This window comes from Paramisgurnus dabryanus, chromosome 3 (assembly GCF_030506205.2).
Source record: "Paramisgurnus dabryanus chromosome 3, PD_genome_1.1, whole genome shotgun sequence".
Classification (NCBI taxonomy): Eukaryota; Metazoa; Chordata; class Actinopteri; order Cypriniformes; family Cobitidae; genus Paramisgurnus; species Paramisgurnus dabryanus.
The window spans coordinates 4,046,282-4,074,201 of NC_133339.1; the positions used below are offsets into that span (position 1 = coordinate 4,046,282).

A 27,920-nucleotide genomic window follows, 5' to 3' on the forward strand; every position below is an offset into this window, starting at 1 on the left:
ATGGCGGGGAAACAGTAAATGTATAAATTAGAAACATAACCTTTGACATTGCAAGGTTAAACAAACCATTATTGTGTTATTTGAAAGCTTGAAAATGGAATTATAAATGCAGTAATTGCAAACTGGAAAAGATTGAAGCAAGATCAAATGAGTTTCCAGAAGTCACTGTGTGGCATTGTATTTGTACTTTTTTTTTAAGAATTAAAGTTTTATTTTTATTAAAAATGAAAAGTTTAACTATAGCTCATCACACATGTTTGAAGTTTTCTGTGACTTTTATTTTTGCAAAGCTGCTACAAAACAATGCACATTAAAAAAGCACTATATGTATATTTGAATTGATATTTAATAAAGATGTTTATTCTGCACCATCAAATAATCACTTTTGTACCATAATCAAATGTCATTCACAATAATTAAAAAAACATTTTTGTCTTTACAGTAAAATAAAACAACTTATGGTAGCAGCCCTCTATACTTAATGCAATTTTAGAAATACATTAATACTCAAATAGACACAGCAAAAAGTCTAAAATGTTACAACAAAATCATCATATTTGTCTTTCTCTAGACACTCGTTTATGCGTTTGCATACAAGTATGTTATAAATATCTTAGACTAAAGAAATACTTTAATATGTCTTTAATGTGAATTACACAATGTAGCTGATCAATTAAAGCAGAAATAAAGATACAAAGTTTATAGATATTTATAAATTGCATAGATATTTTTCAAGCATGAGCTTTGTATTTATGTTGATTGGCTGGAATTTTTAAGCAAATTATGTAAATCTGACATAGGGCTTTTTATGAAATATTGCATCTTCCCCTTTCTTGGAGATATTGTCTTAACCATGCTTCCTTTTCAGCCTTTTCCATCTGCAACTGCCTTGACATTTGAACCATTTCATCTCGATTCATCATAGACATCATGGCAAAGCTGTCCATGAATTGCCTAAATTTAATTAGTTCCTGTAGTTCTGACTCTCTCTGCTTTAGGCGCTCCTGCTCCTCCATCATGTTTTTGTACTCATTCTTTCTGTCTTGCTTCTCTTTCTCTGCAGCTTGAATTTTCTTTTGTAATTCGGCTTCTCGTTCTTTGTATTTCTTCAATAATTGGTATGTTGTGCTGGAAAAGTACTGACCATTATTATTTTCCACCATATCTTGTATCTTCTCAAGAAGTTTTGACACTTGGTGACGGCTTTTATCTCTATTGTTGAAAACATGATATCTGCCTTCACACTGATCAACTAAAGCTATGAGATCTGCTGGGGCTTCTCTTAAATACTCATCAATACTTTTGCACTTCAGATCGTCTCCTTTTGTGAACAGAATCATTGTGTATTTGATGGCAACTTCACCAAAGATCTCCTGTAATTTCTGGACCGTTTTTTTCTCTTCCTCTGTGAAACGACCAATACGAAGAACAAAGAGAAAGACATGAGGTCCAGGGTAGGACATGTCAATGCACTTAGCCGTTTCTTCTGTGAGCTCTTCTTCAGATAGGTCTGTATCACACCATCCAGGAGTGTCCACCACTGTGATTTCGTTATCACCATTATTTTCTGAAGCCTTCTGACAGTGCCGAGTCACAGACTTAAAGCTTACATCTTCGTGAAAAACCTCCTTTCCAAAGATGGTATTTGCTGTAGCACTCTTCCCAGACCCTGTTTTCCCAACAAGGATAATTCGTACTTCTGAAAAAAATTTAACATTACTATATGATTTATCTATGTGGTCATGTATTGTCTTACCCATTGTTCATCTATTTTAGTGACAGACCTTTAGGTTGTGGATCCATTTTCATTCAGTGTGAGAGAAGAAACGAGAGAGTGAATATATGAGGGCAGGGTTTATTCTCTTCCGTTTCATGTAAGTAGCTTGGCATTTAAAAACCTAAAACAGAAACTATGAGACAACTTTGTCAATTATATGCATCTATGAACAATTCTGTTCCCAAACCGTTTGGTAACAGCTCTGTCTTTATCTGTTAGCTCAGCCTCAAAAAATTTATGTATAAAATATTTCAGACTTTTCATCTTTGTTGCCATAACTTTTAACTATAGTAGTAATTAAAAAAATGTCACTTCACTGAAATAAGTGGCACATGTTTCTAAATGTTTGTTCTTTTCTTCTAAAATATTAGAACTTGGTGCAGTTAGCTGACTTCATATACATCTGCTCAACTGGTAATAATCTGTTTCTCTGCTGTGAGAGTGTGCGTGTGTGTGTGTGTGAGTGAGTGAAAGAACATTTAGCAAATAAATGGCAAACAATTAGCTTCAACAAATTGCAGTTTGGTCTAATGAGATTCAATAAAATATGCTAAGCTATGCTAAAAATGGTACTGCCAGACCCGGAGATCGGTGTCCCTTTAAATCTCAACTTGTTTTTTTACCTACTCTAGGGGTGGGTTGCACCAACAAGGATTAAATTAAGCAGAGTTTAGAGCTAATCTAGGGTTTGTTGATCTCAGTTTAATTTTAATTCGAGTTGTTTTGCACCACTTGAATTTAAACACAGATTAACAAATCTTAGATTAAAACTTTAAACTGTATTAAACCCTTCATCTGCGATTTATTTTGTCCGCCATGTTGAATTTTCCGGTGTTAATAAACAGCAACAATGTTGACGTTGTCATTCAAAAAAGAAATAAACAGTTTATGCAAGCAAAGGTAATGTAATTTTTGTATTATAAATCACCTACATACACCGGTAGGCTAATCTAAAGGTCTGATTCAAATAAAAACATTTGACAATCTTTTAAAACAATTGTATTGATTAACATATCAGGAAATATTGTGACTGACAAGAAATACTGCAAAGCTCCGATATTGTGATATAATGAACAAGATGTGTCCACGCATTTGTCATGAAGCGCCACCGTGTGTCCGTTCATTCATTGTCTTTTGTCTGACTGCAGCGCGCGTGACAGAGGAGAAGCACATACGAGCATCGGTAGCTGTCACCGGTGCTGTTAATAATCTTTTTGAGCCGCCAAACTCACTTTGTTGAGACGTTATAATAAACACATCTTTGAATAGCGCCACCACGCTCGCGGTATGTGTTTCTAATCATTTTATTGCTACAATGGCGGCGGTGCCCTCTAATTATGAGGCCAAACAAAATCATAATTATTTAACATCTTGAAAGCAGACATTTCTTTGGGTAAAACACGACGAATTAAATAATGTGATGTTTTGCACCGTTTGCAGTCAGTTTCCAGGTCAGACAAATCTGGAGTCTTTTTCGTTGGAACAAGCAATTCAATCTAAAGTTGTTAGTTTGCTCTGGCCATTTCAGTGTAGACAGTTTTTTTCTAACCTGGGACAATATCAAGCAGGCTTCACTCAGCGTTTGATACTGAAAAGGGGGCAATATGGCCATTACAACCCATACCACAAACCGTAAGTAGTGATTTTACAACTGTTGATTATCGAGATCGAACACAATATGCATAACTATCGCGTATCTTCTCTGGTGCTTTTCCTTGTCTTTGGAATGAAAAAAATCTTTGCCCTGCAAACCCTTGCCTGTTAGCGATTAGACATTGTTTGTTGATGGCTCTGTTTTTGTTTTGTTTGTGTCACTTTTCTTTCCTAAACCCTTACCTACAAAAATCTGTGCACAGGCAGCAGATTTTGTTGCAGTGACAGAGATCTGTCAGTCACCATTAACACCATTTACACTATACACTGGTGATAAATAGCACTAAAGGTGGTTCACTGGCTCGTAATTAACTCTTTCACCGCCAGCGTTTTTAAAAAAAGTTGCCAGCCAGCGCCAGCGTTTTTCATGATTTTCACCAAAGTTTAATGCCTTCCAGAAAATGTTCTTCTTTAAATAAATAAACATACAATATACCAAATGAAAGAACAGACCCTCTGCTTTCAAACAAAAAAAACCCGTTTCATCCTACCTTTAGTGGTTCTTTTGCAATCAGCTTTTGAATATGGGTAGGTTTTTGCAAAAACACCATATTTTGAGCAAAAAGCAAAAATAATTCCATATTTGTGACGGACTTTTCATAGAGATCCGATTCAGAGCGATCTTTAAAACAGACACGGACATGCAGCAGCTTGCCATAGGGCAATACTTCCGGTTTTAAAAAGTTGCGGAAGGGCGCCACCTGGTGGATAATAGCGGTATTGCGGAAAGACGGAAAATCTCGTCATTGGCGGGGAAGCGTTTTCTCTTAATTGACGAGATATCTCGTCAATGGCGGGGAAAGAGTTAATGGTGGAACTATTTTAAGTGCAATACCTGTGTAGGACCACTTTTGGTTCTTCACTAAAATGGTTCCTTTAAGATTATGAGCTTTTAGTGCAATGTAGCACAAATTTGCCAATGGTGCAAATGTGCAGTGCACACTACAGCAACCTACATTTTGGTTTCCTGTTTTCTGACTGAAACTAGCTAAACTTTCCATTCTCTTTCTATACCTAGCATGCAATCTCTCACCACAAAGAGCGAGAGAGTGATACAGAGTAAATTAGAGTTTAAAGGGACATTTTAAGACTATAACTGCTTTGCTGGTTCAACTGACATTTGCAACAACAGCGCTTTGGCAATATTTTCCGGAAACCACATGTGTTATCACAAGAGTGAAAATCGAAAGAAGAGCATTCATGTGATATTTCAGACATATTTTTTTGTGTTTTTGAAAATGTAAGATGACATAAAGATCAATGTGTAATTTAGATTTTTTATTATTGTTACATTTTCATGTACACTTTGACAATAAATGTTTTTGCCGTCTGACAAGATTTCTGCTGAGGTTTTCTGTTTTCTGCAATTCTTTTTTCTTGTTTAAACACATCAAGTTTTTTTTTTATAAAGCATCCAGGGGATGAGTGGAAGAGAGGGGTTGTTATCTTAAAAAATGGTAATTTAAAAAAACTTAGTCATTAGCGAAACATCCTAGCAAACCAAAAATGTGAAATTAAGGTAAATAAAGCTTCTTTAGATTATAAAAATGTATAAAAAAATGGTTCTTTAAAGAACCTTTGACTAGTTCTTTGAGGAACCAAAAAGAAAAGGTTATTCTATCACATTGCCATATGGAACCTTTTCATTTTCATTTTTAAGAGTGTTTTCTATTTTAAATGAGAGAAACATGTATATGTTTTGTTTTGGGGAGAGAATATTATTTGTAAGAAATCTGTAAATTAAGGCCTGTGGCCGGTTGCATAAAACTTTAAGACTAGTCTTAAAAGTTAGTCATGAATTTAAGTATGTTACATAGAAAGGTAGATTGGTCTAATTTAAATCCAAATAGTAACACTGATTAGCCCTAACTAATTGCTAGTTAGTCAGAATCATTCTTAAGACGCAGTCTTAACGTCATGGCTATGTTTATGCAACCGGCCACGTTTCACAAAGAAAAATAATTAAATAAAATATTTTTCTTACAACATTAAGCAGTGTATTTATCCATGTTTGTGTACAACAGGTTCCAATTACAGAGAATTAAGTATTATGGTGCAAATAACAAACAAATTTAATGTCCACATTTGTGGATTTCCAGGTCTTAGGAGTTTAATGAGAAAGAGACATCATTATGAATGTGACAATTCAGAAATCTGCATTTGTATGGAAAATAATAAAAAAATCTTTGAAAACTTTAACAGACATTTAAATCACTAAATATTGACATATAAGATAACACTATAGTTAAAAACTTGGTTAAAACCTTTTATAATTTGATTTGCATGAAATTGCCAAGATACAAATTTTGCAGGATTCTTACATTCAAACAGTTTTTTTTTTTACCAAAATGCAAAGGTGCTTATTATAGTCCCACCTAGTGTCTGTCAGACGTGTGTCAATGTGCTTATGGAGCAAGTGGGATTTCTGACCATCTCGCCAAGTTTGGGATCTGTACTGTGCGATATTGTCCTGGATGCTCAGACAGCATCCTTACAGATAAGAAGAAGAGGGTTCCAGCACTTGACTGTTTGGACCCATAATATAACATAACCCACAGTATACAGTAAATTACTATCTAAACAGAACATTGTGTTGGCGTAGCCTTAACCAAAGAATAGCGTTAGTTGAGCAAAGGTCATGGGTTCAGCTTCCATGGGTTTACACATTACTCATAATGATAATGTGTTAAAATAACACATTATGGGGCGGTTTCCCGGACCAGGATTAGCTTAATCCAGGACTAGGCCTAAATTTAATTTGGAAATATAACTAGTTTTAACAAACATGCCTCACTAAAAACATAACCTGTGTGCATTTTTAGGTAAAACAATGGGCACTGATGTATTTTAAGATATGTAAGTGCAAGTTGTTTTCAGTTTGGAGAGCTCTTAAAAGTGTTTAAGTCTAGGACTAGTCTAATCCCTGTCCGGGAAACCGCCCCTATGTGTTAAATAGGACAACACAAAACAATGTGTTAAAAATTAACACATCCTTTCTTAGAGTGTAGTAACTCATCTTCTTCATCTTTTTTTGTGACTTTCCCTCTTATTTCACTAAGCACATTATTTATTTCTCCTAGATGTTTATCCAAATATTCATACAGTTTTCTATTTGTGTCCTGTTGGTTTTTCTCTAATTCAAGCTTCAGATTATAGACCAGCTGTTTAAGGTCTTTAGCGGATGTATTGTCCTCATCCCCAATGAGAAGCATTTTACTTTCTTTCTCATCTATTTCTCCCAGATGTCCTTCCAAATATTCATTTTGTTTATCTTGTTTGTATTTTTTAAATTCTGGCAACTGCTGTTCAATTCTATTGATCCGCTGTTCATGTTCTTCAACTAATGTTTTTATATATTTCCACCAAAGCATCATTTCAGTTTCTTTTTCATCTATTTCTCCTATTTGTCCATCGAAATTTTCATTTTGTTTATCCTGATTATATTTTTTTAATTCTGTCAATTGCTGTTCAATACTATTGATCGGCTGTTCCAGTTCTTCAACTGGTGTTTTTCTATTTATTGACCGAAGCATTATTTTACTTTCTTCCTCTTCTTTTTTAAAAGGCCCCTCTTTTTCATCTTCTTTTCTTCCTTTTTTCTCTGACTCTAATTTTGTACATTCAGCAAAGTCTTTGTTTGGTGCCAAATTCTCTGCTGTTGTTGAACATTCCTCATCTTCTCTCTGTTGGTCTTTGACATTTTGATCCATAATCTTTGTGTAATAGCTTTTATCATTTTTATCCACCATGTGATTGATCTTCTGCAGTAGAGAAGAGACTTGACTTTGATTGCTTTTGTCTCTGTTGTTGAACACATGGTGTCCTCCTAAGCATTTCTCAAGTATATTCTTCAAGTCTTGGTGTATGTTTTCCAGGAAGTCTTCAATGGACTTCCCCTTTAGATCATCTCCTCTGGTGAACAGCAATATCATGTGTTTAAAAGCTTCATTCCCAAACTCTTTCATTATATCCTTGACTGTGTTTATCTCTTCACCGGTAGACCTGCCGATGGGCAACACCAGGAGAAACACATGAGGTCCAGGACTGCACATGTCAATGCATTTCATGATCTCCTGTTTGATTTCAGTCTCAGACAAAGAATCAGGCCATCCAGGTGTATCAACCACTATGATGCTTTGGTTGTCCACAGTGGATGTTTCCACTGAACAGAGCCGGGTTACTCGATCTGCGTGGACTTCAGATTTAAATCGTTCATCACCCAGAAGAGTGTTTCCTGATGCACTCTTTCCTGTTCCTTGCTTACCCAACAGAACAATTCTCACTTCATCCATTGTAGCTCTCAGCTGAAAAGATAAAATAATACAAAAACTGCAATGTAATCAAACATACTTTCCCTCATATTTTTCCTATTTATTGAAACATAGTTTTTATTGCTACAAAAATATGTACTCAGTTACATACATAATATTTTAAAATTTCTCTTTTTGAGAGAGCAAATATTGCAAAAAAAAAAAAAAAATTAAAATACAGTGAACATTTACATTTTTGTCCATAAATGAGTAATTATTAGTGTACCTGTTTAGTTTCAGTGCAGTCTGTCTTTCTTGTTCTGCTAAAATGACAAACAGCTTTATTCTCTGGTGCAGAGCTCAGAAAAGATGCTCCTCCTCTTTTTGTGTGATGTCACACACGTTGTAAATCAAGAGCACCATCTGCTGGAGCTCAGCCTAAACAAGTTTATGTTTCTGTATTTCACTTTACTGAAGCATGACTATTAAAATATCATAGAATTAAAGTCTTTCGCCCGCCCATACAAACTTATGAAAAAAAAATGAATGAGTATGTTCTTCCTAGTAAATAAAAAAGATGTAAAATGTTGTGTAACATATTACACCCTCAAGATATCTGAAATCCTCAGGACAAGCTTTAAATGACATTTATAGACAGAAATGACTAAATAACAGATATGAAATCAAAATTCAGGTACCACCCTCCTATTGTTAACTTATGCATGCTTCATTTTGTCGCACAGAGCAGGCCATGCAAGTTCTCTTAGAGCTTTTAACCAACCTTCTGGTGTCTATCATGAAGCTAACACAGAAGTGACTTAAACTGCAATTCATTGACTAGAAGTGTAAGGATGGTGTCAAATCCTAACTAAAGGTAGCTGTAAAAAGCCTCCAAATGGCTGTGTAAATGACCATTAAAGGAGACATATCATGCTAAATCCACTTTCTTAGCTCTTAAATACATTTTGTTGTATATTTGTAGTGTTTAGAAGTACATAAAAGTTGAAATTAGTCTCTTGAGGTGCTTTGTTTATATCTTTATATTCTTTTTTTGGTCATATTTTCCAACCTGTTCTGATTTTTCTATTATCTATTATGTTTTTTGAACAATTACGTCACAGTATTTGCAGCGGAACTGCCAAATAAGGACATCGACTCCCAGCCCAACACTACGAGCAATCCGCCATTTTTTATTTCTCGCTGCGATATTGTAGTCCAAGCTCAAAGATGCAGAAGTTACGAGAGAGTAAGAAATGTACCCACATCTGTGGGTAAAGTCATTTTTGTGTGCCCGAAGTACTTCAAGGATAACTAATTCACCAATCTCCGCCAGTATAAAGAAGGATTTGCCGATAGACTTCGTCTGATTGAGGGGTCAATTACTTCTTTCTTTGGAGACGACGAGCAGAGCACTTCGGTAAGCTGTATATAACTTTAAAAAGTAAAGTACACGGTGGTCATGGTTTAGCAGTGCTGTTTCTCAATCCGAAGGCGGCAGCCTGCGGAGATCGCTTTTGGGCATCAAGCCTGGTTTAAGTTAACTGAGCATCACATTTGCAAGTCATGAGCATATTACAACAACTTACGATTAACTAAGAATAATAGTCAACTTTATAACTGTTAATATTCTGAAATAAGACCGTCTTGACGTATGCAGCCAAGAAATGCGACCTCCGGAGGCTGCAGCCTCACACCATTGCGATACCTCCATATGAAGACGTTGTTCTGCAGGTTCCTCATCTTCATTTTCATCTTGCTCCGTTTCCGACTCTGGCTCGAACATGTACGGCTGGATGGACAAGTCTCCCATTGTTGACATTTTGTGAATAACGAGTGAAAAAAAGTTTCTGTGCCGCTAGATAATCGTATCTCTGCTATAAAACTACAAAAATGGCTGAACGGGGTGGAGTTTAACCGATTGTCACATCTGCAACCTGGAGAGGGGGCAGGGTATGACGTGCATTTAAAAACACAGCACCAAAACGAGTTGCTCTCAGATGCACATCAGAAAAGGGGTAAAAAGGGGGCCTGTGGGGCTATAATAATGAGGAATTCAGACCAAAGCATTGCAGTTCCGCTTTATATAAACCTCAAATAGATGATTTATATATAAAAAGGACAGACCCTAAAGCATGATATGTCTGCTTTAAATTGCCCATCAATGAAGTAAGCTGACACTTTTACCTTCAGCTATAGAGGGCGATGTTGTCAAGGAACTATACAAAAAGGCTTTCACCAAAAAGGACTTTATTGCTAAACTTTGAGCAAAATGCTGCTAAATAACTCTTTATTTATTTTTGCTTTAGTTAAATATTGATTTTGTTGAATGCTTAATGTGGACTTTTTTGTTATTTGTTTTGCAAGAGTGCTTATGTTTTTACCCCATACTTTTATTTTGAAATATGAGAGGAAATGCGGAGGCGCTGTTCGTGTATTTTCACGCACTTTCTAAGGCTATGTCCACACGAAGCCGGTGCATTCCCTATCCGATCATTTTTTTCCTTGCTCTAAATTTTTTTTCCGTAAACACGAAACCACTGAAACTGACTGAAAGCGGTGTAGTATATATGCCGGACCAGTATGGGGCGCTGTAATTCTTCCACAGATATACACACGGAGAAGAAGACTTTGAGCATGCGCATATCCAACGTATGGTGTTGTCCATTATCGCTTGTTGGTCACCACAATTGCATAGAAGCAATAGATTTTGCTGTAATAAAGCTAGTAGGCTTTAGTAGCTTCTGTAGCACGAACACAATCACGTAGTCCGCCGTTATTGTTGTTGCTGTTACGTGTGACGCTTCCGACACGTGATGACGTTTTCGCTTCACAAAATATACGGATTGGCTGTACAGACGAAACCGCAAGGGTGTCGGTTTCAGATTTATCCACTTTAGGACCCGGTTTCAAAAAATAGCGGATTAAGGGTGGGTTGCACCAACAAGGATTAAATTAAGCAGAGTTTAGAGCTAATCTAGGGTTTGTTGATCTCAGTTTAATTTTAATTCGAGTTGTGTTGCACCACTTAAATTTAAACACAGATTAACAAATCTTAGATTAAAACCTTAAACTGTATTAAACCCTTCATCTGCGATTTATTTTGTCCGCCATGTTGAAATTTTCGGTGTAATTAAACAGCAACAATGTTTACATTGTCATTCAAAAAGGAAATAAACAGTTTATACAAGCAAAGGTAATGTAATTTTTGTATTATAAATCACCTACATACACCGGTAGGCTAATCTAAAGGTCTGATTCAAATAAAAACATTTGACAATCTTTTAAAACATTGTATTGATTAACATATCAGGAAATATTGTGACAGGAAATATCGCAAAGCTCAGATATTGTGATATAATGAACAAGATGTGTCGACACATTTGTCATTAAGCGCCACCGTGTGTCCGTTCATTCACTGTCTTTCGTCTGACTGGAGCGCGCGTGACAGAGGAGAAGCACATATGAGCATTGGTAACTTTTTGAGCCGCCAAACTCACTTTGTTGAGACGTTATAATAAACGCATCTTTGAATAGCGCCACCATGCTCGCGATATGTGTTTCTAATCATTTAGCCAGACATTTAATTATAAAAAAACATATTTAAACATATGCAAGTTTAAAGTTAATCCCTCACTTAGATTTAAAACAGAGTTTAAAGTAATAGAGCAACAGGATTAAAGATAATCTAGATTTACTGTAAGATTTAAACCTGGATCAAAATGACAGTTTAAATTTAAACCTGTTTATTTTTAAACAGGTTTAAACTTTGGTGCAACGGAATTTTTAAATAAGCTTTGATTTAAACCAGATTTTGGCCTAATCCTTGTTGTTGCAACCCACCCTCAGTCTCCCAAAACGCCGGATCCGTGTGGATGAAACGCCAATACGATAACAAATTTATACGTATACAGTGATACGCTTCTCCGTGTGGACAGCCCTTAAGTGAAGCGTCAGTCTGATTAACGCTACCAGAGACATAAGTTGATCGTTTTTGTACATGCTGTGAAAAAGGTTTATTTCTCCAACTAAGCTCCTGGCTGACAAAGGGCACAAGGTACTGTTTTGATTTTGTACTGTTTGGTGAACTTTGAGACTTTCATATGTTTATTTTACTTCTTGTTAATCTCTTAATTAATCTCATCTGAAGCTGTTTGCTAATGTTAAACGGGTCATTTGCGTATATTTGCTAATGTTGCTAACGGTTACCATAAGCAGAACACAACGGGATATAGTCTCATTTCTGTTTATTGCATCCTAAATAGTTTAGTATGAAACTGTCTTTATTTGGTAATATATATATTTTCCTCTAAATTGAGTCATTTGTACTTAAAGGTTGTTAACTCCAGTCCAGTGTTAATTAAAGGGATAGTTCACCCAAAAATGAAAATTCTGTCATCATTTACTTACCCTCAAGTTGTTACAAACCCGTATAAATGTCTTTGTTCTGATAAACCCAAAGGAAGATATTTTGAGAATTTTTCATAATCAAACCATTCGTGGACCCCATTTACATCCACAGTATAAATTTTTCCTACTATGGAAGTGAATGGGGTCCTTTGTGTTCATCAGAACAATGAAATTTATGTGGGTTTGTAACAACATGAGAGTGAGTAAAAATGACAGAATTTTCATTTTTGGGTGAACTATCCCTTTAAGCTAACATTGCACTTTAAAATGAGATTTTTGTAATTCATTATATCCTATAGTCTTGAGGTAGCACTTTAATTGAAGTTTATCAATTGTCTAAAACCTTTTAGTAGTCTTTATTTGCACTTAATATTGTTACCAGGGGTTAAATTGGGATTTGTTATGTGGGGGGGCTCTGCGGAGAGGGGTACTTCAAGGGGTAACATGTTTAATACTGATGATAGCAAAGCCACTGGTGTGTTTCAATGACATTCTGGACCTCTGATAGGATTTGATAAGTTTCAGCTTTAAAGCTGTGCCAGAGGTTGACCCAAAATATTTTAAAAAGAGCTTCTGAATTTTAAATGATGCAAATCTATGAGTTTGACACCCTATATCCATTTGTTGCACATGTCATTATGCACAACTGATCAAACTTTAAAGGAAGTTAAAAGAATCAACCTCCTTGAATAATTCTAGGCATAAGATAGTCTACCCCAAAAGACTCAATTAACAAGAAAAGGTACAACACACAGTACTGTATCATCAACATGTCTTATAAATTACCCATAGAGATCCCTATGCTGGTCAGCAGCTAAAACAATCATATAGTTAGGTTTGATTTGTGTAATCAAAATACATTATTTTATTAAACTATACAATAGTTATATCCAGTGTTATCCAGTTAACATACTGTAATTAGATGAGTGACATACATACTTTAATCCTTAACACGTTTCTAGTCTTCTATTAAGTTTTCTCGACGTGGGCACCATTATTACCTCTGTCTCTCTCTCTCTGTCTCGCTCTCTCTCTCTCTCTGTCTCTCTCTCTCTCTCTCTGTGTCTCTCTCTCTCTGTCTCTGTCTCTCTCTCGTCAAATGATCCTGCGTGAGAGTGGTTCTTGAAGTTCTGAGTTTTTTCGCTTGAGTTGCATAACTTGCGCGAAGACGCATTTAAAGGGAAAAGCGCGTGTTTCGCGGCAATTGCGGCACCCAATTCGCGTCATTTTCATCGCCCCGTGCGAGGACGCGCCTGGTTGCGTCTTTGCATTGACTTTGTATGTAATCTGCTTGCGCAAATTGTTGAACTTGCGTTGGTGAGTATGCCCCATAATGAATGAAAACGCATTATTCCCTTCGCGTCAGTGCACACGCACCAGCGAAGCGAGTACACTGGCAAGAGCAGAGCGAGACCTTCAGCCTATGTGCCGGGGCTTAGCCCCGGACGGCCCCGGCCCAATTTAAACCCTGATTGTTACCAATATATTGTTGTTAATAATTCATATTATTAAGGATTACAGTACGGCAAGGGAGTGATATTAAATTAGCCTGTAGACTAAAATGTGATTTATTGTCACACTATATATGGTCTAAGACAGTGTAAATGTGTATTATGTGTTTATGGACATTTATGTTCAACTTGTGGGCAAATTACTAATTTATTGTCTGTTTGTTTGTTTTTTATTCAGCTCTTACGGTGTTTGTCCTAGAAATTAAATCTTTCATAAACATCAGTTGAGAGTCAGTTGTCATCTGTTCAGCTGGGGATGCTACAGGCTGAATCCAGAGGGGAAAGTTTTTTAAAAACATTTAATCCTGTTGAATCAACATAAAACAAAAATTTTTCTTAAAGAATTTACATCTATCTCCAAGACAATCACCCCACTTTGCAGAGATAAATGATAAATGGTTCCTACCAATTGCTGCTATAATTCATCTACAGTAAAAACATTTTTTTGAAAATAAATAGCATCTGATTAAAGAAAACAAAGAAATATGTGTTGGAGCCATTCCTCTTTTCTTCCCATTTCTATTTTCATTGCGTGTTTTGATTAAAAGGATTTATTTAATATTTTGAATATAATTTAATCTGCGTTTGATTATTATTATTTGTGTATTATTTGGGATTGTACGAGGACTAATTTTGAATGTTTTGAATCTGACACTTTTATTATCTCATCACTATTCAAGTTCAAGTTCAAGTGTATTTAGATAGGTCAGGTTAGGAACGGGGAGGAGTTCAGTAAGGGGAAGCGGATACAATTTTCTGACCGTGTTTCCCGGCAGGGAAGTGGCTGTATGTATTCTTTTTTTTGTTGTTTGTTTTCCGTTCAAATAAAGAATTAACATGAAGAATTCAGACTACGCGTCAATTGTGCTTTCCCCTCCGAACAGCGGCTCACTGTAAGTTTACCGCTACATTTAAGTCAGAAAATTCCGCGAAAACGCGGACGCTGATATGAGAAAGACCCGACCAGCTGTCGATTGGAGTGTTTTTGTGCCGCAGCACTGGGCTTTGGAGGATTCAGCGAAGGATGGAAATCGTCTAGGACGCTGTTTGAACATGTTGCTGGGCCGTGAGTAGCCATTAGGCAGATTTATTATGAATTATGCTGGCGGCGGATCTGCGTTGGAAGTAATCTGTTTTTGACGATCTGATCAAGCTTGATTCTGATTCTAATTCATGACAAATAACTGCATTTTGAAGAAGTATAATGACTGAGACTGAAGGCACTGAAATTGCAATGGAGAGTTTTAAATCACTCAGTGCTTCACGCAGAGGCAAACTTGGGGCATGTACAAGAAAAATGAATGAATTAAAGGCTTTGATGGTTGATGTGAGCAATGCTAATAAAGTGAATGAACTTCAACTTGAATTTCAAAGAGCTTTAAATGAGTTTTATCAGGTGCATGAGTCTGTACAAATGCTTTTATCTGATGATGTCAAAGAAAATGAAAGGATTGACTGGTTTGAGCCTAAAAAAGCAAATTTTTCTGAGTTTTTGAACGAATTGGAGCTGTGGAAAAATAACCAATCTGATCCACAGACTCTGATTGAGCCTTTTGATAGTGCATCTAATATTTCTAAAAATTCAAAAGGGTCAAGCAAATCTAGAAACAGTTCAATTCTGTCGGCTCGTGTGAAAATTGCAGCTGATAAGGCAGCTTTACTTGCCCGTGCTGAAGCTCTTAAAAAGAAACAGGCACTTGAATTGGAAAAAGCTCAGTTGGAATCTAAAATGGAAGCTCTTCAGTTGCAGTCTGAAATAGATGCTGCAAATGCAAAGTTAAAAGTGTTGGAATTCTCTGAAGCAAGTGAACTGCATAGTTATCATTCATCTTCTAATAAAGGAAATGCTATGAACGAATATCTGGATAAGGCCTTGGAAGAAAAATCGTCTTTGTTCATTGATTCTGAAACATCTCCTCTACATTATACAAGGATCGGAACCGTTCCCAAGACTCCACTGCAAAGGATTGTTCAGAGACCTCAAGTCTCGTTGGGGCTCACCACTGATCAAACAACAGCTGCAACCACAACTATAACATCACACATGGACCAACAGCATGATGCAGCTATATACACCACCACTGCCGGTGTTGATCTTGGTCCTGTTCTGCGAAGACAAAGCGATTTAGCTAACTTGTTTGTGACCCAGCAGAAACAAGTTTCACTTCCTACAAGGGAGATTCCAGTATTCAGTGGTGATCCACTGGAATATAGACCTTTTATGAGGTCTTTTATTCATAATATTGAGGAGAAGACGGATAACAATCAAGATCGATTGTATTATCTGGAACAGTTCACAGCAGGTGAACCAAAGGAACTTGTTCGAAGTTGTCTGTACATGAATGCTAGCAGAGGTTATGATGAAGCCAAACGTTTGTTAAAAAATCATTTTGGAGATGAATTTAAGATTGCTAGTGCATACATGGAGAAAGCATTGAAATGGAGCAACATTCGTCCCGACGATGGAAAAGCATTGTACAGCTATGCAATCTACCTCAGAGGATGTTGCAATGCAGCACAAGATCTGGCTAACATGGCGGAATTGAATTTACCACTCAATCTTAAGATAATTGTCTCTAGGCTTCCCTATAAGCTAAGAGAGAAGTGGAGAGCTACATCCTGTGAAATTCTTGAACGCTCTCAAAGAAGGTCAGACTTTGCTGATTTGGTAGCTTTCATCGAGAAACAAGCCAGGATTCTTCTTGATCCAGTTTTTGGAGAGATTCAAGATCCAAAGCCAAATCCTATTATCAGAAAGACAATGACTGAACCTCTTTTGCATAAATCTTCTAGTAAGAAAAGCTTTGTTACCACGGTTTCTTCTATTGAAGCAGCAAAAGATAGTCGTCAACAAAATGAAAATTATCAAGATGTTGCAAAAGTTGCTTTTAATAAACCCTGTCTGTTTTGTGCTTCTGATCATGCAATGGACTCTTGTGTTAAAATGGCAAACATAACACATGAAGATAAAATTGAATTCTTAAGAGCCAAAGGTCTTTGTTTTGCTTGTCTTAAAAAAGGGCATATGACCAAATTTTGCAAAAAACGTCTCATCTGTCAAATATGTTCTAAAAAACACCCCAAACTGTTACATATTAGAAATGCTTCATTGAATGAAGGCTCATCTAATACATCGATTGACATGCACAAGAAAGAGGATGTTGTAGGAACCACCAACAGATCTGTTGCTATGGCTGTTGTCGCTACTGAGTGTACAGGGGCTGGTACAGCTGATTGCAAGCTTGCAATTATTCCAGTAAAAGTAAAAGCTACAAAAGGTAATAGAGTGTTCCAGACGTATGCCTTCTTAGACCCTGGAAGTTCAGCCACATTTTGCACAGAGAGATTAATGAGACGGTTGAATGTGGAAGGCAAACGAATTGAGATTTTGCTCAAAACAATGGGACAGGAAAAACCTATAAAAACCTTTCAGTTGAGGGACTTGGAAGTGAGTGGGCTGGACAGCAACTACTTCATAGAATTGCCTGAAACTTTTACACAAGATTCCATTCCAGTTAGCCAGGACAATATACCCAGGGAAGAAGACATAAAGAGATGGCCATATCTCAAAGATGTTCGACTGTGTTCCATAAAAGCAGATATTGATCTGTTGATCGGAATTAATGTTCCGAAAGCGATGGAACCACTAAGAATTATTAACAGCCAAAAGGACGGTCCCTATGCGGTCCAAACATGTTTAGGATGGCTCGTTAATGGTCCACTAAGTGGTAATTCATCTACACTTGTTCAGGGACGAGCAATTATGTCTAACAGGATCTCAGTGGCTAAACTGGATGAATTACTCAAGGAACAGTACAACAATGATTTCCCAGAGCAAGCTTATGATGAGAAATGTGAACTTTCTTTTGAGGACCAGAGATTTCTGGAAATTGTGAACAACTCTGTAGTTAAAACTGATGGTCATTATCAAATATGCCTTCCATTTCGTAAATCTGGCCTTACCCTGCCGGACAACAAAAAGATTGCAGAACAACGAGCCCGGAGCATATATAAGAGATTTAGGAAGGATGAAGCCTTTTTATCCGATTATAGAGACTTCATTGGTGACATCCTAAAAAAGGGCCATGCTGAGGAAGTTCCACAAACAGAGCTCAACAGGGACGATGGTGGAGTATGGTACATTCCCCATCATGGAGTCTACCATAAAAGAAAAAAGAAAATTAGAGTGGTATTTGACTGTTCTGCCTCATTTCAAGGTGCTTCATTGAATTCAGCATTGTTGCAGGGCCCAGATCTCACTAATACCCTTTTAGGTGTAATACTCCGGTTTCGCCAACAGCCGGTCGCTGTAATGGCAGATATCGAGGGTATGTTTCACCAAATAAAGGTTCCTAAGGAAGACCTTGATTTTTTAAGATTCTTGTGGTGGCCTAAAGGTGATATTAGTCAGCCTTTGAAAGAGTTCAGAATGACCGTACATCTATTCGGAGCTGTTTCTTCCCCAAGTTGTGCCAACTTTGCGTTGAAGAAGACAGCAGATGACAATGAAGGCCAAGCTGATCCAGAAGTTCTATCCACAATTCGTAAGAACTTCTATGTGGATGATTGCCTAAAGTCTGTCTCAAATGAAGGTCAAGCCATCAAGCTGGTGAAAGAGCTTCGTACAGTATGTGCTACTGGTGGATTCAGGCTCACTAAATGGGTGAGCAATTGTCGCACTGTATTAGCTTCAATCCCTGAAGAGGAGAGATCTAAAGAAGTAAGACATCTTGACTTGCGCAGAGAGGAACTTCCTGTAGATAGTGCACTGGGACTTCAGTGGGATACTGAGAATGATACCTTTACCTTTAAAATGGCTTTGAAACAACGACCATGTACTAGAAGAGGTATTCTATCAGTCACCAACTCCGTTTACGACCCACTTGGATTTCTTTCCCCAGTAATACTGCCAGCTAAAAGAATTGGACAGGAGTTGTGCAGAATGGGTTGTGGATGGGACGAAGAAATTCCTGCAGCCTTTGCACAAAAATGGGACAAGTGGCTAGAGGAACTCAAGTTACTTTCAAATGTAAGTTTCAGCAGATGTTTTGTACCCAATAATTTCGGGAAAATTTGCAGTGCCCAATTACACCACTTTAGCGATGCTAGTGAAATCGGCTATGGGACAGCTAGCTACCTACGCCTTGCAGATACTAAGGGTTCTGTCCATGTTGTTTTTGTGATGGGTAAAGCAAGAGTAGCCCCACTGAAGGTGGTAACCATCCCTAGACTGGAATTGGCAGCTGCAGTTCTCGCTGTAAAAGTTGACCGAATGTTAAGAGAAGAACTAGAGTTAACTCTGGATGATTCAGTATTTTGGACTGACAGTACATCAGTTCTCAAATACATCTTGAACGACACCAGCAGATTTCAGACATTTGTTGCCAATAGAGTTTCTACTATAAGAGATCTGTCACAGAAGTTTCAGTGGCGCTATGTGTGTTCTGCAGCTAATCCTGCTGATGATGCCTCCCGAGGCTTAAGATCTAGCTCTTTTAAGAATGATGGAAGATGGTTAAGAGGCCCAGAATATTTGAGAAGTCCTGTCGCTGACTGGCCTAAAACCCAGGAATCGTTTTGCATCTCGGACAATGATACAGAGATAAAGAGAACGACTGTAGTTTTTAGTACCACTACGGTAAGCTCTACCCCCCTCAGTCAGTTGATTGAGTATTTTTCCTCATGGGAGAAATTGCGAAAAGCAACTGCATGGTTGTTGAAATGTAGGAATGTACTCCTTCACTTGAGTCAAAAACGGAAGGAATCAGCAGCTCTCTTTTCACAACATCCCAAAGCTCAAGAGATGCTTGACAATCATATGACTAAAATTAAATCTCAGCTTGGTACCCATACTCTTTCAGTAAAAGATCTTTTACTTGCCGAAGATTCCATTGTTCGTTATGTTCAGTCTCAGAACTTCCAAGATGAAATGACTTCACTGAAGAAAGGTCATGCTGTGAAAATGAGTAGCAGGATATACAAATTGGATCCGATTCTCGACGATGGCATTCTAAGAGTTGGAGGAAGGCTGAGTAGGATGGCAATGCCTAAGGTGTTTAAGCATCCAGCTATTATACCCAACGAGAGTCACCTGTGCAGATTGTTAATGGAGCATATTCACAAAACGTCAGGTCATTGTGGTAGAAGCCAACTGCTTGCTAAACTCCATGAAAAATACTGGATTATTAAAGGCAATGCTACTGCCAGGAAAGTTCTCAGAAATTGCTTGTTCTGTAAACGTTGGCATGGACACGCAATCGAACAAAAGATGGCAGATTTACCCCTAAATCGAATTACACCTGATTTACCACCTTTCAGTCATGTCGGAATTGATTATTTTGGTCCCATTGAGGTGAAGAGGGGTAGAAGTCACATCAAGAGATATGGCGTGATATTTACATGCTTTAATAGTAGAGCTGTTCACCTTGAAATGGCCTATTCTCTGAACACAGATTCCTGTATTTGTGCCCTCAGAAGATTTGTTTGTAGAAGGGGTCAAGTTAAAGAGATAATTTCAGACAATGGAACCAACTTCATTGGAGCAGAGCGAGAATTGAAAGAGGCCTTTGTTAACATCAATCATGACCAGTTACAGAAGGCATTGCTGAGAGATAATGTAAAGTGGACCTTTAATCCTCCTTTGGGTTCTCATCACGGAGGTGTATGGGAACGAATCATTAGAATTCTCAAAAAGATCCTATATTCCATCCTGAAACAACAGACTCTTGATGATGAGGGCCTACAGACTGCGTTATGTGAAGTGGAAGTCATACTTAATGATCGGCCAATCACTACAGTTTCTGAGGATGTTAATGATCCAGAAGCCTTAACCCCCAATCATCTACTCCAAATGAAAGGAATTCCTACTTTGCCTCCTGGGCTTTTTCAGAAGGATGACATCTATTCTAGAAGAAGATGGAAACAGGTGCAATACATCTGCGATCTTTTCTGGAAACGATGGATTAGAGAGTACCTCCCATTAATGCAGAGGAGGCAGAAGTGGAACAAAGTCAAACAAAACCTTAAAACTGGTGATATTGTTCTCATTATCGACGATTCTTCACCTCGAAATTCCTGGCTTTTAGGTCGGATCCTGGAGACATTCCCGGACAGGAAAGGAGATGTACGACGAGTTAAGGTTAGAACAAAGAACAGCATTCTGGAGAGACCAATTAGCAAATTGTGCTTCCTTAGAGACATGTTATGAGAATGCAAATATACTGATAATAAGACTCAAAGACTCTGACATTGGCCTTTAAGAAAATGTATGGCTCCTTTTGAAATGAATTATTAGAATTGTCACAAGTTGACAATTAGGGGCCGGAATGTTGGAGCCATTCCTCTTTTCTTCCCATTTCTATTTTCATTGCGTGTTTTGATTAAAAGGATTTATTTAATATTTTGAATATAATTTAATCTGCGTTTGATTATTATTATTTGTGTATTATTTGGGATTGTACGAGGACTAATTTTGAATGTTTTGAATCTGACACTTTTATTATCTCATCACTATTCAAGTTCAAGTTCAAGTGTATTTAGATAGGTCAGGTTAGGAACGGGGAGGAGTTCAGTAAGGGGAAGCGGATACAATTTTCTGACCGTGTTTCCCGGCAGGGAAGTGGCTGTATGTATTCTTTTTTTTGTTGTTTGTTTTCCGTTCAAATAAAGAATTAACATGAAGAATTCAGACTACGCGTCAATTGTGCTTTCCCCTCCGAACAGCGGCTCACTGTAAGTTTACCGCTACAATATGCAATAATCCATAATAATAAATAAACATAGATAATAAACAACAAATAATAATAAAAATCTAAACTATAATATAATATGCAGAAGGCATTTTGCAGTGGGATGAGTCCTAACTAAATACAGAAAAGAATATTTCATTATGCACAAATTTAAACATTTAAAAAGTCAATGAACAATAATGAAAAATATTATAAAAGATTTTAGTGTACATCAGCTGAAGATCATTAGCCTAAAGAAGCTTCTGCTACAAATTCGAGTCATTCTATTGGTGACACAGTAGCACTTGACAAACGGATAGCAACTCTTAAAGGACAAGTTCGGTATTTTACACTTAAAGCCCTGTTTTCAGATTGTTTATGATGAAATAGAACGGTTTTGACTGAAATTTCAACATATGCAGCTGCCCCGAGAATTTCTGGGGGTTTGTGTTTCACCTTCCACCTTAACAATGGGTTTAATGGTGCACTGGAACAATAAACCAATTCCCCACTGTATGCAGATTAAAAACATGAGTTCACAAGACACAATCACTACCAAATTTCTATCATTATTTCAATGCCTTGTTCTCTCTATATATTTGTGCTTAAGACTCAGGTTCATGTATTTTATTCTACTTGAGGAATCTGTAGTCAGGTGTCACAGTGTATTGTCCTTTTGCCAGGTATCCAATGCCTTTGTTTGATTACAACTGTTTATGGATTTATGTTTTGTATTTTAATTGAACTTTGAATTGGCTTTTGAATTATGATTTTCCTATCTGGCTTATAAATTGTTATGTTTGGTTTTATTTTTGTGTTGCTCTCTAAATTGTTGACACTGCATGGATGGGATCGGCCTAAATCCCAGTTAGGTAGCACATAGTGGTCCATTAGCTGAGGATTTAAGAGATACGACTAGCACTTGGTGTTAGTTTAAGTGCACTTAGAAGTGTGGAGACTAACATTGTGTATTTCTGTTTAGAGGTACACTTAAATGTTGTCTGACTGCTCTTAATATAGGGTCTCAATCTGATTATTTCATCTAAGTGTTTAAGTGTAACTAAGTACATAGGAAACTATGGCATGAATATGCAAAGCTATTGTCAGAAATCGGTCAGTTTATTGTAATAGTGTTCATAACCTCTGTTAGAAATAATTATAGTAATTATTGACTCTGTAGATTTTTAAAATTAAAAATTAATCTGATTTGTATACACAGCAACATTTTATCTGTTGGAGTCAGACAAAACGTCATCACCAGAAAGACCAAACGTGCAAGAATCCTTTATCATGCCAATTGGTTTGCCGACATTTGGGCCAATGGGTGTTTTTTTCCCCTACAAATTTAAGTAAAAGAAAGCAGATAATTCTCCTCAGGGTCACATTGAAAGTGACAACAATGACAGCTTATGAGGCAAAGGATTTTTTTATTACTTTTTTGAAATCTACAATATTTGTATTTCACATAAACCCAGCCAATGTCAGTTTTACAGCTACACAGGTTTGAATAGTCTGTCAGAAACAAGTAAAATCTGTCAAAAAACAATAATAACCGCAGTTAAGCTTCAATTTCTTTATATCCAAGTGGCTCATCTAGTTTATCTTATTAGTAGCTTGCAGAGATGGGACCAAGTCACACATGTGCAAGTCTCAAGTAAGTCTCAAGTCTGAACCTTCAAGTCTCAAGTAAGTCCCAAGTATTTTTTTTCTTGGGCAAGTCAAGTCAAGTCGAGTCACAGGCTATGTCAAGTCAAGTCAAGTCAAGTAATGTAGTAGGTCAAGTCAAGTCCAAGTCAAGTCACCTTATTATTGTAATTTTACCCGCAGAATCTGATCTTAATAAAGTGACATGATATACAGTAAGTAACTATCAGTAAATTACAATAATTTGGATTTGCATTGTAAATACTCATGTTCAATAAAATACATCATGGAATCAAACTAAATTGTTACTTCATAAATTATTTATTTTTCACTTCTGCCAACCGTGTTTGAAATTTTCCACATTGAGTCCATACTGTAAAACAAATAACAGCTTAACATCCAACAGACCCCTCTCTGAACACCTCCCTTTCTCTCAAAACACATACGTACAACATTAAACTTTGTTACATTTCTCCCCTCTCTCTCTCTCTCTCTCTCAAACATGCGGCCAGAAAAAACGAGCGCGTCGCACCCACTGATCTATATAAATGACTGGATTGCGCATAGAACGCTTGACGTAACTGCGTGACGTGAAGCCAGCGCAGAATTTGAGCCGCCATCTTGGTATACCCAACCGGCAGAGAGCGTCATTGACTTCCATTCAAAATCATGATTAAAATTTACCCCCTTTACAGCGTATCAGTTACACAAGGTTAATTTTTAGGATATGTGTACGTTAACTATTTGTTAATTCTGGTGTTATTTGCAATGTTTATGTTTTAATCGGGCAGGATAATGGATTTATAAAAAACGTTAAGGTGAGTGTGTCTGTTGTATTCTGTTAATGACACGGGTATAAATAAAGTTTTTTTTTACATTCAGCTACACTGTGACGGTCAGCGTTATTTCTCTAAATAAGTTTAGGTAACTTGTAAGTTTAGATAACATAATTACAAAACTAGCAAATTATTGCATGCACATACGGTACAAAGTATGATTATTTATTTAGATTTCAGAATGAGCACGTTTATTGTCATTAATACTAAATATGCTGCGGTCTGTCTGCTGATCTGATACTGTAATAAAGATGAATGTATAATAACTGATTAAAACGCAAAATGTACAACTTTCAGTAAATAACTATTTACATGCTTTGGACGTTTGTGTTGTAATAATGTACAGGGTAACTTCACATATAAAAACGAAGACGAGTAAAGTGATGTTTTATCATTAAAATCTGATAACGTCCATTGATTTAATAGAACGTTTGGGTATACCAACATGGCGGCGCGGTGGCTTCACAAGTGTGACGTCATGCGCAATCCAGTCATTTATATAGATCAGTGGTCGCACCTCTTCCGTTCGCGTGCCTTAATTTGAAATAACGAACTTGAGTGTGCAAAAGACGCGACATGTGAACCGCCCCTAACATTGTAGAATCAAGTAATTTTTCTCTGTATGTGTGTTCAGGTGGTAAACTTGAAAAAGAAGTATTAAAAAATAAAAATAAGTATTTTAAAAAATAAATCAAAATTATTTTGCCCACATTTGTCCCCAACACGGTATGATGAGGGCTACATTAGCTATTATTACATTAGCTAACTACCAACTAACCAGATATTAACAAATTGACAAGCACTTACTGGGCAAAATGGCTCTTTAAATGACAAACGAAATTGGAGGTTGTCGTCTGGCTGCCCGTAATTTTAATGTTGCATGTCTTGCAACGCACTGTTCGTCTTTTGCCATCTTGTTGAAGCCGAAAGCGATGACCCTCGGTACCCCTCCGGCTGACATGTTGATATCTGATCTAAGTGGGCGTGGTGTGCGTGTGCGTACGAGAGGTCATGACTGATAATAGTGTCGTGATTTAGTCATGACAACACCATTCTCAGCCTGCGCTCCAGCTCGGTCGACTTTATTTGTTTTAATAATTTATATATTTTATATTCAAACGGAAAACGTGATGTGATTAACACTCAAGTCTTTCAAGTCATCATGTCTCAAGTCAAGTAAAGTCCAGAGTCTTTAACTTCCAAGTCCGAGTCAAGTCTCAAGTATTTTATTTTTTGTCAAGTCAAGTCACAAGTCACAAAAATAGCGACTCAAGTTGACTCGAGTCCAAGTCACCAAGTCACAAGTCCCCATGTCTGGTAGCTTGACACACACTTATATATAATATGCAAATAAGAAATGTTGGTAGTAACATAATGATACCTTCAAACATGAAAATAAACTGCCAGTAGGTGGCGACATATGTCTGTCTCAATCATTGAGTCATTCTTTCAAACGGCTGTTGCCTGACAACAGTGTTTATAATGGGATCAGCTCTTGATTGCTCTGCAGCCCCAGACCAATTTAAAGGGATAGTTTGCCCAAAAAATAAAATTTGTACCATCATTTATTTACCCACATGTTGTTCTAAACCTGTATGAGTTTCTTTACTCTGTTGAACACACAAATATTTTGATAAATTAATTGTAAGCACACCGCTGACAGTAGCTACTTATTGACTGCCATAGTATTTGTCTTACTGTGGAAACCATTGGGTACTGTTAACTGTGTGCCTACCATAATTTATTAAAATATATTTTCCAAGCAAAAGTAAACTTAAAAATTAACTTAAAAGTTCAGTTTAAATTTATACTCCAACCTGAAGATATTAAATAATGTATTTTAAGGATATGCTTTCTGTTTATTGTTACAATGATAACTTTAAGCATTAAGTTAAAAAATACCTTAAATATATTTACAAATAAAGTTGAAAACCGTACACTTCTTTACAAATATTGCACAGAAATTTCATTTTGTAAACTATAGTTTTAGGAAATATACTAAATAATAAAAGTAGGTTTAAAATGTAATTGTATTTATGTATTTTAAAATGTATAATTTATAAATGTAACCTTTGACATTGCAAGCTTAAATAAACCATTGTGTTATTTGGCAACTTGAAAATGGAATAAAAAATGCAGTAATTGCATACTGGAAAAGTTTGGAGCAAGATCAAATGAGTTTCCAGAAGTCACTGTGTGGCATTTTTTTAGTCCTTTTTTAATTTGATATAAAGAAGTTTTATTCTTATAAAAATAAAAAGTTGAACTATAGCACTCATGTAAGAAACAAAATGTTTTTGTTTTCTGTGAATTTTATTTTTGCAAAGCTGCTACAAAACAATGCACATTTTAAAAAAGCACTATGTATATTTGAAATGAAATTGAATAGAGATGTTTATTCTGAACCACCAAAATATTACTTTTGTACCATGATCAAATGTCATCCACAGTCATTTTAATCTTCTTTTGTCTGTCCTTACAGTAAAACAAAACGACTCATTGCAGCCTCTCTATACTTAATGCAAATGAAGAAATACATTAATACTGAAATAGACACAGCAAAAAGTCTAAAATGTTACCATTTGCCATCTAGACACCCGATAATTAAGTATGTTATAAATATCTTAGACTAAATACTTTAACAGAAATACTTTAACAGATCTTTAATGTAAATTACACAATGTAGCTGATCAATTAAAGCAGAAATAAAGATACAAAGTTTATAGATATTTATAAACTGCATAGATATTTTTCAAGCATGAGCTTTGTATTTATGTTGATTGGCTGGAATTTTTACCTATTGAAGCAAATTATGTAAATCTGACATAGGGCTTTTTATGAAATATTGCATCTTCCCCTTTCTTGGAGATATTGTCTTAACCATGCTTCCTTTTCAGCCTTTTCCTTCTGCAACTGCCTTGACATTTGAAATAATTCTGCTTTTAACATTTCGTCTCGATTCATCATAGACATCATGGTAAAGCGGTCCACCAATTGTCTAAATTTCATTTGTTCCAGTAGTTCTGACTCTCTCTGCTTCAGGCGCTCCTCCATCATTTTTTTGTGCTCGGCTTCTTTGGCTTGCTTCTCTGTTTCAGCAGCTTGAATTTGCTCTTGTAATTTGGCTTCTCTTTCTTTGTATTTCTGCAATAGTTTGTATGTTGTGCTGGAAAAGCACAGACCATTGTTGTTTTCCACCATATCTTGTATCTTCTCAAGAAGTTTTGACACCTGGCGACGGCTTTTATCTCTATTGTTGAAAACATGATATCTGCCTTCACACTGATCAACTAAAGCTTTGAGATCTGCTGTGGCATCTTTTACATAGTCATCAATACTTTTGTTCTCCAGATCGTCTCCTCTTGTGAACAGAATCATTGTGTATTTGTTGGCATCTTCACCAAAGATCTCCTGTAATTTCTGGACTGTTTCTTTCTCTTCTTTTGTAAAACGACAACCAATACTCAGAACAAAGAGAAAGACATGAGGTCCAGGATAGGACTCGTCAATGCATTTCGCTGTTTCTTCTGTCAAGTCTTTTTCAGATAATTCTGTATCACACCATCCTGGAGTGTCCACCACTGTGATTTCTTTATCATCAATAATTCCTGAAGCCTTCTGACAGTGCCTAGTCACTGACTTAGAGCTTACATCTTCGTGAAAAACCTTCTTTCCAAGTATAGTATTCCCTGTAGCACTCTTCCCACACCCTGTTTTCCCAACAAGGACAATTCGAATTTGTTTCCCTGAAAAAACATTAACATTACTATATGTTTTTTTCTATTTTGTCATCTATTGTCTTACCCATTGTTCATCTAACTTAGCCACAGACCTTTAGGTTGTTGATCCATTTTCATTCAGTGTGACAGAGAATGAAAGAGAGAGTGGGTACACTATATGAGGGCAGGGTTTGTTCTATTCCGTTTCATGTGACTAGCTTGGCATTTTAAAACCTAAAACAGAAACTAAAAAACAAGTATATGTCAATTATATGTATCAATAAACAAGTCTTTTCCCAAACAGTTTTCTAACAACTCTGTCTTGTTCTGTTTTATGGTTTTGTGTTGTTCTTGTGTTTTCAATCATCACAAGCATTTTTGTTCTTTTTGACTTGC

The 27,920-nt window shown here is 36.6% G+C and overlaps 1 protein-coding gene across 1 annotated transcript; it reads right to left on the bottom strand.

The window, feature by feature from the left end:
- Positions 1-262: 262 nt before the first annotated feature.
- LOC135733756 (GTPase IMAP family member 8-like) lies at positions 263-27,745 on the bottom strand. Its single transcript, XM_065252545.2, has 8 exons — positions 27,638-27,745; positions 26,644-27,551; positions 21,782-21,836; positions 18,482-18,575; positions 7,967-8,060; positions 6,414-7,734; positions 1,785-1,811; positions 263-1,696 (listed from the first exon to the last, which is right to left on the bottom strand). The coding sequence occupies exons 1-8, from the start codon at positions 27,660-27,662 to the stop codon at positions 807-809; spliced, it is 3,414 nt and encodes a 1,137-aa protein (XP_065108617.2). The 5' UTR covers positions 27,663-27,745; the 3' UTR covers positions 263-806.
- Between the last annotated feature and the right edge of the window lie 175 nt (positions 27,746-27,920).

What these genes read in the sequence shown, in the direction of transcription:
- LOC135733756 (XM_065252545.2), bottom strand. Translation starts at nt 27,662, where the DNA reads ATGAAAATGGATCAACAACCTAAAG. An exon ending in AATGGATCAACAACCTAAAG is followed by an intron (nt 27,552 to 27,637) that starts GTCTGTGGCTAA and finishes ATGTTTTTTCAG; the next exon opens with GGAAACAAATTCGAATTGTC. An exon ending in GGGGAAGATGCAATATTTCA is followed by an intron (nt 21,837 to 26,643) that starts TAAAAAGCCCTA and finishes ATCTGCATACAG; the next exon opens with TGGGGAATTGGTTTATTGTT.